At 47.9% G+C, this 20,761-nt stretch overlaps 1 protein-coding gene across 11 annotated transcripts in view; it reads right to left on the bottom strand.

The window, feature by feature from the left end:
• NMNAT2 (nicotinamide nucleotide adenylyltransferase 2) overlaps positions 1-20,761 on the bottom strand; it is a 206,205-nt gene that overhangs the window by 24,911 nt on the left and 160,533 nt on the right. For 9 of the 11 annotated variants that reach the window (XM_073900139.1, XM_073900142.1, XM_073900140.1 and 6 more), the window contains 4 exons: positions 19,294-19,370; positions 6,523-6,624; positions 6,283-6,350; positions 3,337-3,974 (listed from right to left, as the gene is read on the bottom strand). In XM_073900139.1, the coding sequence (XP_073756240.1) occupies positions 3,872-3,974; positions 6,283-6,350; positions 6,523-6,624; positions 19,294-19,370 (350 nt within the window). In that variant the 3' untranslated portion in view covers positions 3,337-3,871. Of the gene's footprint in view, positions 1-3,336; positions 3,975-6,282; positions 6,351-6,522; positions 6,625-19,293; positions 19,371-20,761 lie in introns of those variants that run through there. The other 2 variants (XR_012380558.1, XM_073900137.1) reach the window with 1 other exon arrangement.

Here is a 20,761-nt window from a genome sequence, read left to right as displayed (position 1 = left end):
ACCACATGAAGAATTGAGTTCACTGGGCAGCTCTAGAAAGGTGTAGACCGGATGAATCTGACAGAGAGCGTGGGCTCCTTCACCACAATGCTACTCCTCGGGTATCCTAATTGGAAGAGCTACAAAATCAGTCCCTGTTTCCATCCTCCCCATCTCACCTCTGTAAGCCTTCCTGCGGTACCTTGGGAGAGATCCCGAGCTTTTCATATTCTGCGGATTTATTTTTGCATCACTCTTTTGATGAATGGAATACAATAACATGCTTCTCTCTCTTAGTCCCCTAAGGTGTGTGTTTATAGCAGTTTGAAAGAGTAGATTTGGGTTGTTAAAACACAGTCATGTCTCCCTATAATTCTCTGCCTTTTGCTGCAGTTTGATTACTGAGTCTCACTTTCTACCTAATTAGAACAGCAAGTTCTATTCTTTCTGAGAAGCTGAAGTATGAGACCAGAAAACGCTGGGAAGTTTCAGAAGTGGAGATGGAAGAAGAGCGTCTCTAGAAGCTCTAGCTCTGGGTTTCAGGCACTTCAGTAAGAGACTTTCCTCCCCTGTTCCTATGTACATTCAAGGAAAATGAAAGCAAGAAGGCCCCAGAGACTGCCTGGGGGAGGGGGTGGCAAATGAGGTACCGGGTAGCCTGTTGGGTAGCAGCACAGGGCTCCCCAGAGGGCCATTCTTTGAGGAAGAGTCAATGGCACAAAGGGTTTCCCTCCTGCCTGTTCTTACTCATATCAGCCACTTTCAGAAGAGCGGGAGAGATGTTTTTCATTGGTAGGCAGGAAATGAGGTTCCTGGCCCCTCTTAACGTGACCATTGCAGCCCATGCCTTTCTCCCAATCTCAGAGCCATGCCAGCCTTGGGTTGGCCTTTGGAGGAAGAAGGGGGACCCCAGAGGGGAAGTCAGGGACTAGAGGTCATCCTCATGGCACCTAGGGCACTACTTCAGACTCTGAATCTTTCTGGTGCTACCCTTTGCAGGATCACAGCCACAATGTCCTGCCCTGGACTGAGAGAGGGGGCTCTACCCTCCCCCCTAGCAAATGAAGAATGGTGCAGGTTGGGGAATGGACAATTCTACCCAAAAGGAAATTCACTTTTTCTTATATTTAAGGAAAGGTATTTTAATACAATCCCTGTGATCCACCAAGATAAGATCTGCCCCATTTCATGCCAAACATCTTCTAATGACCCTATTCTTTTCCTTCCTGTGCACCTTCCCACCCCCACACCAACTGTATACAGCCAGCCTGGTTCCCTCTCACGGGCTGTGGACTAAATGCAGCCTGACCACAGAACCCAGCAGAGTAATGGGGTGCATCAAAGAGACAAACGATGTTTGGTTTCTCTTGGATCTGCTCACGTAGATCCTCATAATAAACTCTAACCGTAGATAAACTTCACATCCTTGAGAATGTCACGTTCCCCTAGGGAATCCGGTTCCCTCTTTTCTTTTCCTGGCTTAGGACTGCTTTGCCCAAAGGCTCTTCTGTCTCTCTGTCTCTCTCTCTTTCTCCAGTGTCATCTTGAGCACTTGAGGTCTTTCCTAGCCTTCCATAAAGCATCCTTTCTTGGATTCAGAGGGTCACTATATGGGATTTTTCTCTAAGCTGCTGAGATCTCTTGATTTCTGAGGGAAACCTAGATATGGCCTTCCTCCCCATCACACCCCTCCTCCCTCAAGACTGGCATATGCAATGCCATCTATAGGAGCACCTGGGTGAGACATAATTTAAGAGAAAGATGCCAGGTAAAGGCTGAAAAGAGTAGAAGACCACGTTACCTGGTCAGTATTATGGGGAACTGGGGGACAGAGATCATGCGGTACGATGCCCTAAGGGTCAGGGAAATAATATCCTTTTGCCAGGCTCTACACTTGCTGTGTAACCTTGGACCAGCCATTTAATCCAGTGGATCTCTGTTCCCTCATCTTTTAAAGAAGAATGTTGAATCAACTAATCTCTGAAGTTTTTTTTTTTTTTTTCATTTATGATTCTATGATCTTTAACCAAACACTGAGACCCAAGAATAGGTTCTTCATTCCCTCCTCTGGAGATTATTTCCATAATCCAAAAGGAATAATACCCTCCTGGTTGCTACTTGAACATGCTCTTCTGTTGAATCCAGTTCCTTTTCCTGGAGGCTATGGAAGACCGTCACAGACGTGAAATGTGTACTGAAGAATGGCTTCCCCGATGTCAGGTCTCACCCCACCCCTCCTGGGCCATAACTGGTACTAGATTTTGATAAAAATATCCTGTTGCTCCGGGACCTATTCCATGAAGACAACCAAAAGCCCAAGAGCCAGGGACTAGATGAGAGACACAGAGCATAAGAGAATAATTTCCTTTTGGCTCTCAAAACAGGGCATGAGTGAGACCTGAACAACTAGAACAGTCTGTCAGAACTGTTTCCAGGAACAGCGGAGGAAGGTAAGAAATTAGAAAAGGGATGAAACAATTTAGTGCCCTCCCAACCATGATCTCTGTTCTGTGAACCCACTCCCCTGCCAGACAGAATTCTTTAGGCAATGACTGTGGTTCTGGGCTCTGCAGGAGATATGACCAGCTCCAGAAACAAGACTGAGGTACTGTGTCTCAAGAAGAAACTAACCTCAGGCACCGCAGCAAGAGTGGGTGAGAACCATCAATTCCCTTCAGGGCAACAAGCCTCTCTCTCCTTGGTCATCTTGGACTTACATCATGACAGAAAAATTTCCCAGCCAAACAGGCAAGAAATAATTCCAACTAGCAACGATCTCTAGGGTTGAGTGAATTCCTAGCATGTTTTATTTCAGAAACGGCTGCATTATTAGGATTTGGCCTTGAATAGGTGATTCTTCTCAGATGCAGGAATGTGGCCAGGTAGGACCTCCAAGGGCTTAGGTGGTGACCTGAAGGTTCCTTGGAAATGCTGGGCTGACAGGGAACCCACTCTGCCATTAGTCACAACCCAAAGGAGGAACCACATACAGATGCCACCAGGACATGAGGATGGACTGGATCTGTGTGATCACAGGCCCAGAGCATCGGGACAATGGTCTTCTGAAATTAAGGAAATGGACACAAATTCTTCTGAGAAACCCTACTATTCCCACACCTCCCTCCCAGGTTTTGGAACCTGAAAGCCTCAGTCCTCAGCCTAGTCGGCAGCTGCCGTGTGTGGGGGTTTGTGGGGCGTGAGTGGGCAGGTGGGGGGTGTTGGGCAGGTGGAGGCGGCTTGGCCTTCTTTACTGGGTGTGGCTCTCACGCTGAGGCTGGCTACGCTATCCTATCAAATGGGAAGTTAACACCACAGGAATGCATCAAGACTACAAACGTAAAGAACCACGGACACAGATTTCATCCAAATTCTATGAGGAGTGAAGAACAACAACAGCAACAAAACAAAACAAAACAAAACAAAAAACACAAAAAAACAAGATAAGAAAGAAAAAGAAAGAAAAGAAAAGAAGGAAAAAAATAGCCCTTCATGGTAAAGGGCATGCTGGGAAGGCGAGAGCCAGAGCCGCCTCCCCAGAGCATGCTGGGAGGACGGGCGCCGGAGCCGCTCTCTAGAGCATGCTGGGAGACAGACACCAGCACGTCTCCAGGGACTGCGCTTCCCCCAACTCCCACCCCCGTTCCCTCACCCACCCCCAACCCGGAGACTAGAGGAAAGTCTGTCCAAAGATGACTGCTGAAGAGGGTATGCTGTGGTTCTCTGCAGGTCCCCCACACTGTGGAGGGTTGAGTCAGCAAGTGGGGAGAACAGTCAAGATGAGGAGATGGAGAAACAGAGAGGCAGGAGAAAAACGGGGGGACTGACAGAGCCTGGAGGGGCCAGTGTGTTGGCGGAGGACGAGGGCAGAGTGGAGCGTGTGGCCGTGTGGCTGCTAGCCCGAGGCGTTGATGTAGAGCTGGCTCTTGAGAATGTAGTCGATGACCGGCTGGGACAGGTAATCCACCACATGGCCGTCCCCGTGCTGCAGGGCCAGCCTGGAGGAGAAGAGACGGTGGTCAGATGACACCTTCCTTGACCAAGGCCGAAGGACGGGCCTGCCCACTCTCTTTCAGGGGAAGGGTTTACCCAACACCCCAGTCTCTGCCTTTGCTTAGGCTCCATAAATGGCTTCCCTCTTGGGAAAAGCTCGCCTGCCCCAGAATTCCTCCCCCAGTCTGGTGACTCCATTCCATCCTGGCTCTGCCATTTCCTAGCACAGGGACCTTAAGCAAGTTATTTAAGCCCCTCTGTTCTTCAGTTTTCTCCTCTGTAAAAATGAGGGGAATATTTGGGTCCATCTCCTTCAGTTATTAAAAGGATTTAAAAAATAAAATTACAAGGATTAAATGAGTCATGCAAAGCCTTTAGAATAGCCCAAACACACAGTAGGTATTTAAATGTGTTGACTGTTATTTTTTTTCCTTCGTGTTTCTCTGCAGCATGGTCTCATGAAAGTGAATCTCCTGAGGGACCACTTCTTTTCCTTCCTACGGGAGCCCTGACACAGGAGAAGGTGACCTCCTCTGAGGCAGGGAGGAAGGAGGAAGGCACTACCAGGTACGAAAGAGTTCCAGTGAGGCGCTTTGGTTTCTTCACAGTTGTGCTCCAGCCTTGGTCTGGCTGCTTCCCATTCTCTGCTCATATGATGGTCTTGGGAATGTCAGGCCCCACGAAGCTATTTGTAAAAAATGCACATACTCCTCCAGAAATGTAGATTCTAAAAGGCAGCTGAGTCCTGCCCTGTGAGACCTCTTCAGAGGCTGGCTCACTGCCTCTTCAATGCATACGCTGTCTTGATCTTGCAAGCAAGCTAGGTCCCTAAGTGCTTCCCTGCACAGTTCACAGGGAGGCTTCTGGAAAAAGTGATCTGTATCTGTAGTTTCCAAATGCCAATCCCAGCTTGATCAGAATCACCCAGGAAGCAGATTCCTAGGCCCATCCACCATGGATTCTGATTCAGTGGGATTCAAGGGGACACGGGAATTTGTGTGCCTATGTAAGCTGGTGAGGTAGTTTTATTGTGCAGCCATGTTTGGAACCAAACCCTTCTCCTCTCCCCTCATTGGCCCTTGTCATTGGGTTTCAGCTCTCACCTCACAGTTTGATGCTGTCCTACTCTTTGAAGTGTGTACATAATCACCTTCCAGGGACGAAGTCCAGTAGACCTTTAAAAATGCTGGGCCCATCTGATTTTTCTGAAATATGTGACAGAGATGACAATGCTCTCCATCTTTGTACCCTCTCTTGCCTTGGTTCTTGGGCCAGCCCTGCTGGTGGTCTCTGAGGGCTCCTTAGCCTTCTTTTAAATGCTTCTCTTCTTATTGACTCTCCCTGTGAGCTCAGCCATACTCTTCACGGAATTTACAGCTATGTGCTCATGGCTTTCGGTTCTATTCCACTTCCAGACCTCTATATTCATATACCTCACCATTCCACTGGACACTTCCAGTTGCAGCTTGTGGTGGCAACTGTTACCTGGTCCCCAGCATCCATTCTCTCCTTCTGTTTAGGAATAGAACCTCCTGAGTTTAAGCTGGGCACATAAAGTCCATGTGCCAGCCTCCCTTGCGGCAAGGCATGGCCGCGCGACTGGGGCTGAGCCCATGGGGTGCAGGAGGGGGGTGATGTGTACAACAATGAGTCACCTTTTAAAAGACAAAGCTCCTGCCCTTTCCAGCGGTCACGGCAGCAGCTGGGGACCCACAGATAAGAGGCTTCACGTGAAAGAGGTCAGAGATTCCATCTCTTTTGACTTCAGTAAGAGGGACATAAACATTTCTCTTATTTAAACTATGACTATTTGGGCTCTTTTTGTTATGGCAGCTTAGCCTATACTCTCATTAACACAATAAACATCTCGAACTAAAGAGTCCCAAACTAAAAACATCCTCTTCCTCCCAAGAACCAGCTAAAACTAGCTGATGACCCACCCCCCCCCTTTAAAAGTAAATGACTGAGGGGGCGCCTAGGTGGCTCAGTCAGTTGAACGTCTGACTCTTGATTTCGGCTCAGGTCGTGATTTCAGGGTTGTGAGATCGAGCCCCATGTTGGGCTCTGTGCTGGATGTGGAACCTGCTTAAGATTCTCTCTCCCTCTCCCCCTGTCCCTCACCATCCCCCCCCCCCCCTTGTGCCCTCTCTCTCTCTCTCAAAAAAAAAAAGTAGATAACTGGGGACAAATACATGAGGTCCCCAAAGAAGGCTAAATACCAGGCAGCAGGTGTCAGCAAATGGTAAGAGTCAGTTGTATTAAAACTTGTAAGCCCATTTGACCAAGGTCCCTCTGGCTGTTTGTCAAACGTACCTGCTCTTGGTTGAGCTGACAACAGACATGGGATGGTTGACGTCATCCTTCACCACCATAATGTTATTCTGGGGACAGAGCAAAGAAAGCAGGTTGCCCTCCCCTCACGCTTAAACTCCTCGGGTGCCCTCACTCTTCCCTACCACTGCTAGCCCCTACCACCTCCCCCCACCACCCCACAGGCCCCTCAGAGAAGGAACACACCACAGAGCTAGAGCAGCAAAGAGATGGAGGACTCACTTTGTATTTGCGGAGTATTGAGGAGTGATTCATGATTCGGTCTGTGTCAGCTGCGTCCCGGGGCACCACCACAATCCCAAAGTCCCCGACGATCACCTCCATCTGAAAAAACAAAGAGAGAGCATCGTTTGGTGCATCCATGACTCCAACCCCTACTAAGCAACTACTTAGCAGGTGGAATGATCTTCCATGTGGAACCCCAAGCTCTGGTCCTAAGCTTGCCTTCTCAACCCAACCAGTCAGCTCTTTCAAGTAACAACCTGTAACAGTGTTAGTGGAATGAGTGGGAACTTTGCCTGGCACCACAGAAGATGCTTAATAAATACCTCTAGACTGAATGAATAAATGTACTCCTGCATGTCTGGGCATCTTCAATTCCTGAGGCTCCCATTGAGTTCATTATGCTGAAGAGTAATCGGAATGACACATAGTCCTTACATGGTAGACACCCTCAAAGGCGACACAGGTCCCGTTGCCCAGCAAGTGTACCCCAGCTCCCAGCCGGACTACTGAGAAGGGCTGAATGCTCCCTGGCTCACCCATGTCAAAGCTGCTGGGGACTCAAGGGTGATGAAGAGCATGGAAGGGCTTGGAACGCCTGTGTGCCCACAGGCAGTGATCAAAAGAAGATCACTATGGGGTCACATCTGAGATCAGCCTCTGATAAATGCTTGCTGCCCTAATGAGAAATGAAACCTTCTCATGAAAAAAATTATTTTTTCTGGTTATACACACAGTACAAGCTTGGGAAATTCAGGGAAAAAAAATCAATCACAACCACACAATCTGGATAACTACTCTTATCATAGTGTGTTCTGTCCAGTGTTTCCTTCTTTATAAATAAGTGTATATACCTACAATTGGATTACACTGAAAAATTAATCATTTTATCTGTATTTTTTATTTAGCATTATATTGTGAGCATTTTTTCACATTGTTAAAAATTACTTGAAAAAATTAAGTTTTAACAGTCTGATTACTTCATTGTCTGTACTATGATATACATGATATATTAAACCAATCTTGTATTATAGAATGTGTACAGTTACTTCTGATTTTTTGCAAGTATACATAACACTTTGTTGAAGATCTTTATATATAAATCTTTTGCCACATCTCTGACTATTTCCTTAGGATAAGAAGTAAAATGATTAGATGAAAGGATATACACTGAACAGATTTCAAAGTCTTAAGGCCTATTACCAAGTTGCTTTCTGAAAACTCGTGCCAATTTTTATTTTCAAAAAGCTTGAAAGTTATGGCATTTAATAGACTTGGATCTCGCCCGGGCATATTACTATTTGGATCTTGCCAATTAAGAATCCCAAATGCGGAGAGAAGGGAGGGGGAGACAGGTTGCTTCTAAGCAGGGCAGCTCATTGTGCAAGACCCGCTCTGGTGGCAGGGGACCCAGGTTTTTCCTCCTAGTAAGTACCACAGAAAGAGACATTAGGGAGCACTGTGGCCACCTCTTCTCTATCAGACAATTTCGATACGGAGAAGCAGAATTCCACTTCGCAGTCAGATTCATTGATTATGTGTGCGCCCGAGCATGTGTGCACATGCCCTTGGGTATTTCCAGCCACCTTTCCCCTACTTCTCCCATTGCTTACAACTGAGGCTAGAGTTGCAGCTGGAACTCTGATGTTGCTGACACAGAAAGGTGGCTGAAGGTGCCCTGGGAGGGAAGCTGTGGAGAGAAGTTAGAAGCCAGGTATAGAATATCAGAGTCCCCATTGAATCATGCCATTTGGAAGAGACAGAGCATTATACCTCATGCTGCATCTGTCGGTGGTGCTCAGGTGGGGCAAACAGGCACCAAGCATTTGTCCTATAAACCAGGAATGTTAGGGAGAGGCCGGGCAAGGAGTTGGAGGTAGAGCCACTCCTCCTCCACAGCTTTAGAATATTGCACTGGGATTCACTGCTCAGAAGGTAACCCGAGGCACTGGTTCTCAAATTCGGCTGCACATGAGAATCACCTGAGGAGCTTTTAACACTGTCAAAGCCCAACTCACACCTAAGAGCAGTGAAAATCAGAATCTTGGAGAATGGAACTCAGGCATCAATAGTTTTTTAAAATTTCCCAGGGGACTCCAATATGCAACCAGCGGGGGGGCCAGGGGTCAAAGGGGGGCTTAAAACCGGGGGGGGGGGGGGAAGTGGTAGGCTGGAGAAAGAGAAAAGAGAAGGGGGAGGAGAGGAGAGGATGGGAGGGGGAAGGGAGAGGGGAGGGAGAGGGGAGGGAATCTATCCAAGCTGGTATCCACGAACATTCCTCAACTGCCTCTCTCGGTAGATGACTCAAGATACCTGGTGTACATGGTGTAATGTAGGATCTGCCCTCAGTTTGATTCTGAGGACTTCGTAGATGTTCCCATAAGCGATGAATGAACTAAGGGGGCTATTTAAAGTGAGCATTCTCAGTGAAAGCCTGAAAACAACAGTTCCGCCGGGAGTCCGGCCTCGCGGGGGATGTCACCCTGTGGTGACACCCTATGGGTGACATTAGTACAGCTGTTGCTTCCCACTCAGGAGCTAATGATCTGAGCACTCAATCAGTAACAGTGCCAGGTGGCTCAGTGGGTGGCAAGCAGATGGAGACCTTGCTGCCTGAGATGTTTTCTTCTTCCAGAAACAGGTGACAGACCTGCCCCCTGGCAATCGCAGATAGAGTGAGGGAGACAGGGTCTACAGGACAAGACATACAGCTTAACCACATCCAAGCTGCACGTCCGTGGGAGTTCGGGTCAGAGACTGCAGATCTTTTCTGCTCCTTTGCCCAGACCCTAGGACACCGGCCTTGATTTTCATGCTAGAGGGTATTTGTGTGGGTGTACGTCTGGGGGTGGGGAGAGATGCCATGTGCTAGAGTTGGTAAGGTGTGCCCTCCGTCCCATACGTATCCATCTTGTGCAGGGACTTAGCCGTCCTTCCCACCCCCACCCCCAAACCCTGTTTCCTGTCTTTGCCTGGCCCCCAGGAGACCACCCTCTCTTGGTTTCCTCCTACCTCAGCAGCTGCAATTTTGGGTCTTCTTGAGCTGGTTCTTTCTCATGTCCCTAACCTTGACCCATTGGAGTCCCCCAGGCTGCCTCAATCCTTGGACCTCCTCTTTTTTCTAACTATACTCACTCTTAATGATTTCACTCAATTTCAAAGCATTAGAGACACACCGAAGGCTCCCAAATTAATACCTGGGGCATAACTTCTCTCCTGAACTTCAAACTCATATATCCAGCAGCCTTTTCAATATGTCTATTTAGTGGGGCATCCCAAATCTAAAATGTCCATGGGCACCCAAACCCTCTGACATCAATCAGTGAGTAAATCAGCCAATCCTCATACCCCGCAAAATGCTTTTCCTATAGTCTTCCTATAGTCTTTTTCATTTCAGGAAATGGAAACTCTCTTCTCACAATTACTCAGGTCAAAGCCTTGGAATTTTCCTGGACTCCTCCCTTTCTCTCACATCCCACATTCTACCTAAAAGGTACCCAATTGATTCCAGCTTCAAAACAAATCCAAGAATCTGCTCATTTTTCACCATTTCCATCAAGTCTCTGCTGGTCCAAGCCTCCTTTGGTAGGTTAAATAACGGCCCCCAAAGATAACCAGGTCCTAATCTGTGGGACCTGTGAATGTTACCTTATATGGCAACATATATGCAGATGTGATTAAGCAAAGGATCTTGAAATTATCCTACATAATCTAGGTGAGCCCTAAGGTAAATAACAAGTGTCCTTACAAGAGGGAGGCAGAGGGAGATTTAACACAGAAGAGAGAAGATAATGTAAAGACAGAGCAGAGAGAGATTTGAAGATGCTCCACTGTTGGCCTTGAAGATGGAAAGAAGGGGTCATAAGCCAAGGAAGGCAAGTGATGCAGCTCTAGAAGCTGGAGAAGGCGAGGACACAGATTCTCCCCTGGAGCCTCTGGAGGGAATGTGGCCTTGCCAACAACTTGGTTTTGGCCCAGTGAAACCCATTTTGGACCTCTGGCTTCCAGAAGTGTAAGAGAATAAACACACACAAACACATGTGTTTGTGTGTGTTGTTGTTTTAAGATTTTATTTATTTGAGAGAGAGACGGAGAGCGAGCGAGCAGGGGGAGGGGCAAAGGGGGAGGGAAAGGCAGAGGGAGAGAGAATCTTGAGCAGACTCCGTGCTGAACACGGAGCCCTGTGCAGGGCTCGATCTTACGACCCTGAGATCATGACCTGAGCTGAAACCAAGAGTCAGAACCTTAACCAACTGAGCCACCCAGGCGCCCCTGTGTGTGGCCTTAAGCCACCAATCTTCAGCAACAGAAAATTACTTCATCCCCATCACCTCTCACTTGGATTACTCTGGTCTCCTTGTTTTTCTCTTGCCTTTTTTTCAGTCTATTCCCAACAGCCAGACCGAGAGTACTAAAATAGATTGTGCTGCTCCTTGGCTCAAAAGTCTTCACTTAAACGTCACCTTCTCAGTGAGACCAGGCTATTTCAACTTGTGTGGCCATGCACGCAGCCCCACACGCTATCCACACCTGCACCGTCCCTGCCCCTTCCTGGGTTCGCCGCTCCTCCTTAGCCTTTATGTCCATCTAATACCTTATATATTTTCTTTGTTCCACCTGATTTTTGTCTCTTTCTCTCTCTTCTATAAAGGTAACCTCCATGAGGACAGGGAGCTTTGTGTGTTTGGTTTACCACTGTGTCCCCAGAGGAGAAGGACCTGCCACCTCATACACGCTTAATAGGTGCTGTTGAAAAAGTAGATTCCTGCAGAGTCTTGTCTGGCAGCTGAGGTTGAGCCATTAGCTGAAAAACTCTGTCTCAGGACCTGGCGACGAGCCCACAGTACCTCATGGGAACTCTGGGAGGCCCAAAGAAATTACTCAAAAGATAGACTCTCAGGTCCTATGATAAGTAAGGGTGAGCTTACTTTTGCAGGTTCCCACATTTGATCTGATTGGTGGGCAGAAGCACCTGGGGCAGCTTTAAAACCAATGACAGAAGTAGAGCCCCCAGACCTCACCCCAGGGGTTTTGATCCAACATGTCCAGGATGGGCTGGAGCCTCTCTCTTTACAAAGCTCCCTAATCCTTCCGATGTGCACCAACCCCTGGGGAATTGACGTTTCAAATCGCCTTGGCAGTTGCCTAAGCTGCTAATTCTCTGGCTTGGTTTAGGATGAGGTCAAAATGAGATACTCATGCGACAAGCACCTCTGAAGATTGCAGCAAAAACGAGGACAAGCACGTCACTCTGTGCCCTGGGGAGTGGGGGGCAGGGGGTTGGGGCGGACATCTGACCCCAGGAAACAGAGGGTGCTCAGGCTCTCCCTGCTCATGGAGACTGCAGGAGTGTGCCCAGACCCCTGGGATGGAGCTGTTATTCCAGAGTGAGGGGGGCCCTGCATGTTCATGAAGAGTTCTCCACCTCGGGACTAGGGAGGTGGGTGAGTAGCCAAGGTAGCAGAGCTGTTCTGCTCCTCAAGTCCCTTTCCTGATGCTGACCAATGTGACCCCATACTACCCCGCCACAGTTAGCAAGATCAGGGTAGAGTCTTCTCCTACCCCCCAGGGCCAAGTAGCATATAGTGGCCCTCTCAGTTGAGCTCTGGCCGGTCATGCCTGAGGTGAGGGGGGGTCTATGACATTCATCCTGTTTCAACTTCCGGCTCACAGGCACAGCATTTTGATCATATCTTTTCATCCTCTGGTCAAAAGCTCCCCAGGGGAGGCAGGGGTGGGGATGGGGAGAGGAAGTGGGAGGGGGTGGACTCTGCTTCCCCAAATGTGGGGAATCTGAAGGAAGGATATGAGACACGTTGAGGCAGGAAGCAACTTGGCCTTGGGAGAGAGGACACTCATGAGGACCCAGGCGGCAAATCTGGAAGGAATGTGAAGTTCTCATCATCTTTCCAGGAGGCTGAATTTCAAGATCTGCACTGTTGGATTAGAGGGATGCTTTGGGTTGGGGATGCTCTGTGCTCTTAGCCAAGTACTTTCCTGGGCACCAGGACAGAGGGCTTCATCTCTTGGATCAATCACTACCTAGGAGGAGGCATTAAACAAATGATTAATGATTTCAAGTGTATCTATTGCTATGAAGGATGAGGGCAGGTTACTATATTAAGTGGCTAATACCTTGTAGTGGCTAATGTCTTATGGGTAACTTGTAAAAGTTTGGGCCACATCTCATGGTAGACTTAAATTCTCTTATGGGCTAAGCTCCTCCAACCAAGGAGGAGGTACTCTTTCATTCCACAAACTTTTATGTCGTGTATATGGTAAAAGGGGCACTCTCCTGGTTTGCCAAATAAGACAGGTAAATCTAGTATACTCATAGAGCTTACCTTCCAGGAGGGAGAGACCATAAACAAAAATGTAAATAAGAATACATGAGGTGGAATTAAGTACAATATTGAATATAAAACACGACCTTTAAGTTGAAACCAAAATGACAAGAAGGGCCCAGACATAGGGATATCTGGGGTAAGAGCACTCCTAGTTAGGCCACAGCTAGTGCAAAGGCCCTGAGGTAGGAAAACATATTTAAAAAAAACACAAAAAACAAAATAGGTAGGACTGAAGCACAGAGAAGTAGGAAAAATAGACAAGGACCAGATCAAAGATGGTGTTTCATTCCAATTGCAAACAGAAGTCATTAGAGTGTTTTAAACAGAAGGTTTGACTTCCATTGACAACAGGATCCAATTTACATTGATTTGCCCAGGCAAGCGTAAGTGGATCCTCTGTAGGATCATTCTGAAATGAGGATTCAGAATCCTGACTATCTCCCCCAAACTTGAATGACTTGAGCCCACTTGTGTTTCTTCTCCAGATGAGGATGTTCAGCGATAGACAAGGGACTGTCAGTAAGGAGGGAAACAAAGAGGTATTAAGCTATCTGTTATGTGCCAAGCACAGTGCTGGGAGCTTTACTGATTACTACACTTAATCCTTACAACAATGGTCTTCTGAGATTTGTGCCTCAGTTCTCCATTTATAGATGGGGAAATCAAGACTCAGTGAGATATAGTAGCTAGTTAGTGGATTTGAACCCACTCTGGTCAGCTTTAAAAGCTCTTTCTGCCACGTCAAACCTCTTCAAGATCCATTTCTTAAGACTCACATTTTAGTGACTTGAAACTTTTTTGGTTTGAAAATACATTCTTATTTTTTCTCCAAGTTTATCATGGGCTTCCTCCGTTCATTACTCTACATCGCCCCCTGGAGTATATAATTTTGTATTCTTTAACCGGGGTTGCAAAAGATGCAAGTCATGGTGTCCCGCAGAAGCCACATAGTGGGTTAGGGGTTTCTGAAATGTGCCCCACCCATTTCGGCAAAAGAATTCTCCACCCTTGTTCTGGCCTCTGTTCCTCTCTGGAGGAAAAGCAGGGCAAGAGGTTAGTATGATCAGGGTTGAGAAAGTGGGAAGGCATTTCCCGAATGGCTCTCTTAAGTGCAAATAAATGAATGATCCTTCAGAGGGGTTTCCCAGAGGAAATTATCCCCATTCCCATTTCCAATTTGACAGGGGGTTGTGGGAAGGCAAGAGATTCCAGACTCAAGTCAAAAGCTTGAAAACCAAACCAACAGTATCTTTCACATGAGAACCAGAATCTTCCATGATAGGAGCTAAGCCTCCTTCCCTAGAGCCTGTAAACTTGACATTGGTTTTATCAGTGTGGGGGCCTAATCCCCTGGGGTGGAAGTGTCCATCGGGCTTCCTGGTGGGGTTGGACCGTCTGATAAAAACCATCTGAGCCTGAAAGACCAAATGTTTGTCTTTGCTCTATGAGTCCCGAGCCCTGGGATTTCTTCTGGAGTGGCTAGTGCCCCAGGCTCTTCCTCTGTTTATTTTCTTTGGTTGTTTTCTCATCCCTGGTGGATGTAGGAAGCAGTTAGCCCATGGCTGGTTGGCTGGAAAAATGTAGGGTACAGCCAATTAGAGCCAGCCTGTGGAATGCTAGGTTTCAAGAAGTACAAAAAGAAAGAAAAAGAAAACACAATTTTCCTTACCTGCTCATCTCTGGTGCCTAATGTTCCACCTTTAGATTTTCATTCTTTTTGGTTAATTATTGCACCTTGCTCATTTAAAATGCAAATGCCATTTGAAAGCAGCTAATACATTTAATCATTAAACTTAATGATTTTGCCTGTTTGCTGAAAAGTCAAAAGCTTCTCAAATAAAGACCAAGATAAGCCATCTATTTCAACCAGCCAGAACCATCTCCTCAGAAGCTCTTGTTCCCACCATTAGATCCTTTACAGCCTTCTCTCAACCCCAAAAGCCCATCTCTTTCCACCCACTTAACCCAATCCTGCCCATTACTCAAAGCCCAGCTCAAGTGCTCCCCTCTTGCAGCCTGCTATATATATTTCTCATCCTTCTCACTGTCTTTTATGGATTAGGGATCTGAAGACTCGTGCAATTTCACTTCCCAGGAGTGTGCAGGGGGTTAACTGAGCTAATCCAGGAGAAACATCAAAGCGTTTATTGTCTCTCTCTCTCTCCCCTCCCTAGAAAGTAAAGTGCACACAGTGAGAAGCTTTGTCTGTTTTGTTTTCTCTGCTCATTCAAGCCCTAGAGCAATGTCTGGCACTTGGTAGGTACTCAACGAATCTTTTAAAACCAATAGATGAATAACAGCCCACATTTATTGAGCGCTTACTAGTTTCAGGAACTCTTCTAGACTTTACAATTTTATTTCATGCAATATAAAAAACTAATGTATTTTTAGACTGCAAGTGCCTTAAGGACAGATAATGTGCTTATATTCATACTGGGGTCTAAAACTCAGTATTAGTTGAAAGATTGATTGAAGGAAAGAATGCTTGAATCAGAATTAATTTGCCAGACTGCCTTCCATTATAATATGATGGACAAAGCAGCTGACAGCCTAAGAGCCCAAGACAACTGATTTTATTTGGGGGAGGGGAGTGAAACAGCTTCCTGCTTCACAGATATGTGCTCATGGCTGACCCTTTATCCTCTGGCCTTGACTTCCCATAGATCCTGCTCCATGCTTGGATACCTGCTTTGGTGCCGGTGCCAGGATGTGGCACAGCAAAGATCAGGTCCCCTAGGGGAGACCGACTCTGTAATAAAAACCCAGGGATGGGAAAGGCTGGCCTCCACCCCACCCCTCACTCCGGGGTGCTGATCTCCAAGGCTAGCCCAGGAGCCTGGATCTTGAATTCTCTCAGGAATCAAGAATGAAAAAGCCAACCGCCAGGCCACACAAGCAGCTCCTTTGTATCCCAAGGAGAAAACTTGATGAATATGTATGGAATTTTCTCCCCCTGGAATGTAAGGGGAAGGGTGTGTCATTGGTCAGAGGAGGTCAGAATTCACTGTGGGCTAATGGATCTTTGTGCCTAATAGGAAATGCCCAAGGGATGAGTTAGGAGGTGGGTTTGTTCCTTTGGCTGTGGGATTAGACTTCTGGATGGAGAGCACTGCTTCAGGAGTCCCAACTGCAAGAGCTAGATGGACTCTGGAGAATTTGTGACCATGCTGGAGGAAGCCCGCTGTGGGACAGACCAACTCAGCTGCTTCCCAGCCCAGCTGGGGGCAAAGCTGCTTCATTGAGCACTTTGAGTTTTCTTTACAGAAGGGTGGAGAGACTCCCATTTCTCCCCAGACCTGTGGTTTCTCTCCTGCCGTCAGAATCCTGAGGATTCTGAAGAACATGGGAGGCTGGGGTGTGGAGCCAGGGCCTGTGACCTTCCCAAGGGGCTTGGCTCTTCTGCCCACCTCCTGTCCCCAGTCATGGGCAGATTCGGGGGTTTGCGCTCATGGTCACTAAACATAGGTCTGTGGCCAACAAGTATCACTTGGGACACCAGCTAATGAAGAAACGCGGGACAGAAATAGGTCTCATATACCTTACCTTATCTCATGGTTAGGAACTGAAAACCCTAAAATGGAGCCCTTCCAGGCAAACTCCAGATGGTAGAATTTTCTAGTAGAATAAGCAGGATTCACACTGTACCCAGTCTTTAAAGTAAGACCTTCCTTTTCTAGACCCTGAGACCCAACCATCCCCGAACAAGGACAGTGGAATAATCCTCGGAGTTACTAACTAGTTGTGCGCTCCCTACAGCCCCCTCTGCCCAGCCCAACCCTATTTCTAGCAGAGAACCAGACCCTTTACCAGACCCTGCTCTCTAATTTGCAGGGGAGAAAATAACGCTTTGCAGTCAGCGGCTTTAAGCTCACTGAAGAGATTTCACTAGATATCTAGGATGAGAGAAAATAGGGAAGATACCTTTAGAAGAGAATGAGGAGGTTCTGCATTCTCTGCCTCCCCCACGCCATCCCCCCTCCCCCGCCCGACTCCCCCTCCTAGAGATAGAAGCTAGAGATCTGTGAAAACCACCCTCTCCTCCCTCCCAGGCAGCACCCTCGGGGCAAAACCTCAGAAGAAAATGAGTCCTGATGATCATTGGTGGGTGGGGCCCAGCGCTGGGCTTCCAGACTGCGCCAGGAGCCCTGCAGAACCCCACCACCTCCAAGTGACCACGAATGTCCAGACAGGGAAGGCGTCCTGATGAACTAATGTTCACGTTCAGGGCCCACAGAAGCCTTTCAGGTTCTGCTAGTCAGTAGTGTAATAATTGAGACTAACTTCCCATCAGCCCTGTGGAATAGATTTGGACTTGAATTTTAATTTGATTTAAATAAATCAAAGGTGATATTTCTAGCACACCTCTTTTGTGGGTTGAGAGTCACACTCGTTATGTAAGGAAACAGCTCCTTGATTTTTTTTTTCCCCCTCTACCTCAGGTAGCCAGGCAGGATGCTCTGGATCTTCAGAGTAACCAACCAAGGGGGAACACAGCTGAATAAATGAGGGTCTTGCTCCCCCTTTCTCTGTCACATTCCCAGTAAATCAACAGCTATTAGTTGCTCTTATTTTTTTTGTCTTAACCTGTGCTGCCATTTCAGCACCTAGATCTTGTACACAGTTTTGGCCACATTACTGTCTACTTTCACAGCACCATGTGAAATTAGAGAAGAAAGTAAAAGTTAATGAAGCCATTTCATCCAGACCGAAAGGAGATTTAGAATTTCACCTGCAAGAAATGGGCCAGGGGTGGAGATGAAAGCCCTACTCAGTATAATTCACCTCCGGGAAACTCTCCCTCCCCTCTTGGTCCTCCCACAGCACGTTAGCACTCACACGCTTCACCTGGAATATCAGTGTGTATGTCCATGAATGTGTTGAAGTAAATTCGCTTATGAACATTTGTTGTACGTAACTGTGTGTCGGGCACAAGGCTGGGCACTTCACGTACACAATCTCATTTCATTTTCCCCAAATCCTATGTGATAGGCACTATTATTACACCCATTTTAGAGACGGGATAAACTGAGGCTCAAAATAGATTTTGTCATGAGTTGTGTTGGAATAAAGCTGGAATCTGGAATCTGATCCTGAAGGTTTCTCTCTCTCTCCAGAAACGTACATATATGTACATGAAAAAAATTTCACATGTATATGTCTTGCCACCTGATACTTGGGGGAACAGACTGTATTACCTATTTTTGTAAATGACAGAATGTGATAGATAACATGCCATAGATTTTTAAAAGTGCAACCAAGTTGTACTATGTGAAGTGATGTTAACTAAATTTGTGATAATATTTTGCGATATATACATATCTCAAATCATTGTGTTGTACACCTTAAGCTAATACCATGTTACATATCAATTATATTTCAATAAAACTGGAAACAAACTGATGCCCAGAGAGTTGAATGATTTGCATGGGGTCTCACAGCAAGTTAATTAAAAAAGCACTAGGTCGGGAATTGCTGCCTTGAGAACCCAACTGGCATAGGGCTATGGAATTGGGCGGGGGGTGGCTCAGTTGGTTAAGTGCCTGCCTTCGGCTCATGTTGTGATCCCAGGGTCCTGAGATTGAGCCCTGCATTGGGGACCCTGCTTAGCAGGGGAGTCTGCTTTTCTCTCTCTGCCTCTCCCCCCCCACCCCCTTTTGTGCTTTCTCTCTTGCTCACTCTTTCTCTCAAATAAATGAAGTCTTTTTAAAAAGGGGGGGGGGGTCTATGGAATTGGGAACTAGCAATAGCTCAGGCTATCCAAGGAATGAATTAATGAAAGAGCAAGAATGAATGTACAGACCAAGAGTGAGCTGGTTTAAGACCATCACCATCAGATCTGGCAACAAAGGATGTCCATTGAGCTTCTAAGTGGTATAAGTTTAACTTCCTGTTTCCCTCTATCCCCAGTCAATTGCTAGAAGGATTCTACTGACCTTTTGCCATGAACGCCTCCCCTCCTGACCCCTTTTTTCTTGTTGAGGGAATTCTAAGGTGGTATTTACTACCTCTTCAAAAGGAATCAAAGGAAAACAAAACACACATAATCTCAAAAGGGCCAAGGCTTTTTTTTTTAAATCCCTCCCTCCCCCACCTACTGCCTCTGCCACACACATACACTCCAAGTACTACTTGGAGAAGGTATTCTATGACTCGGGTTGCTTTTTTCCCCAGGGGCTTTACAGGAGCAAGCCCGAGTAGGAGTGAGTGTAAAAACGCAGTCAGAACTAAAGCTTGGGATAGGTGAGCATTTTCTTCCATAGTGACAAGAATGGACTGTCCTCCTGGAAGCTCACAGGAGATGAGACCCGCGGGTTGGGGAGGGAGGCAGTGGGGGGGAGGGAAGAGCAGAGGCCGAAACCAAGCACCCCCTCCCCATCCTCCCCATGGCAGCTGTGCGTGGTGCTATAGGGACCTTGCTACTCACATCCGCCTCATTCCAGAGCCCGGGGATGCAGAAGGATTCCAGCAGGTCACTGCCACACAGCAGCAAGATCCGCAGCTCTGGGGGGAGGGAACAAAGTTGGCACAGGGATGAGTGGAGACCTGGAAAACATTCAACTCTCAGCCTCGCCGCTGATAAATACAGAAGTCGCCAATTCCCGGGGCTCCAGCACCCATGTCCTCCAGGCTCCCCTGCACCATGGTGTGTGTGGTGTAGACACCTTTGCCTGCCCGGCTCATTTACAGACCACTCTTGTCCCCTGTGTGAGGAATTACTCATTCAGGGAGGGTCTTGGTTTGCCTGGTACCGAGGGGTTTCTGGGGACACAGGTCCTTCCATGCTAAACCAGGATGGCTGCGCATCCTCCGAGAGACGGAGCCGGCTATGTGACTTGTCTAAGGTCTGAGGGGCTCTCTCTTCTGCTCCGTATCAAACTCAAGTGCCAACAGAGTTTGGCCCCTCCTGCTGCTGTCCATTATCCAGGCTTTGTCTTTCATCACAAATGCGGACATGCTGGGGGGTCTGGGGGTACACCGAGTGTCCCCATGCAGTAACTGAGTTAATCGGATGTCCTCTCTTTCCGGGGCCACCGTCCTCAGCAAAGAGCTTGAGAAGCAACCCCACCCCCATCCCAGGTGCACTTCCTGCTTGTCCGTTGTTTTCCTTCCCTTCCAGCCCACTCTGCATCATCCCAGCGAAGCCCCTCCAGACAGGCAGCAAAGTGACTGACTTACTACAACGGAGCAATGGGGGAAAAAAGGATTCTGGGATTCTCAGGACCACGTGGGGAGAGACCCCTGCCGGGGTGTGACTCAGTGTGGAGCGTTTGGTTCCCAGGCATCCTGGCCCCTCCGGCGAGAGGCTGTGGGCATCTTGTCTGAAACGGTGAGAGAGACAGCCCAGCTCCGAGCCTTCCAGAGACCACCGCCACCCTGCACCGAGGCTGAGAGATGGCGGTTAGGTCTGCCTGCCTGAGATGCGACAGCTCGCTTGGGGACCTGACAAGGACTTACAGACGGTGACCTTGTCCCTGCTGCGGGAATCTCCAGATGGTACGGAAGGCCGCTGGGCTGACGACGGTGTCAGTATCTCATTGTCTCCCCCCCCCCCCCGCCCCCCCCCCCCGCCCCCGGGCATCCTGTCCTCAGGGAGCCTCATGGAACGCTGTGGTCTTTGTTCCTAAATACTCCTGCAGCCTCCCCTCTCCTCCATGCCATACTGTAGCCCAAAGATCTACTTAGGGGCAGGGACCTTAATTTATCTTTCTATCCCCCGGGCCTGGCAGAATGACCTGCCCATGGTAGGTGCTCAGGATGTAATGAATAAGTGAACCACAGACAAACTGCCCACAGAGGCCGTGCAGGCAAGCAGTCTAAGAGCCTTCTGCGCAGTCTGGGATGGCTTTGCTGGCCCTCATGGCCTTTGCTTTTGCAGCCCGGGGGTCCTGGGG

Source organism: Callorhinus ursinus, unplaced genomic scaffold, assembly GCF_003265705.2.
Source record: "Callorhinus ursinus isolate GAN/ISIS: 27379988/994484 unplaced genomic scaffold, GSC_fseal_2.0 scaffold13, whole genome shotgun sequence".
Lineage (NCBI taxonomy): Eukaryota > Metazoa > Chordata > Mammalia > Carnivora > Otariidae > Callorhinus > Callorhinus ursinus.
The sequence above is the reverse complement of the archived record's forward strand: the minus strand, read 5'-3'. Positions and strand labels throughout refer to the sequence as shown.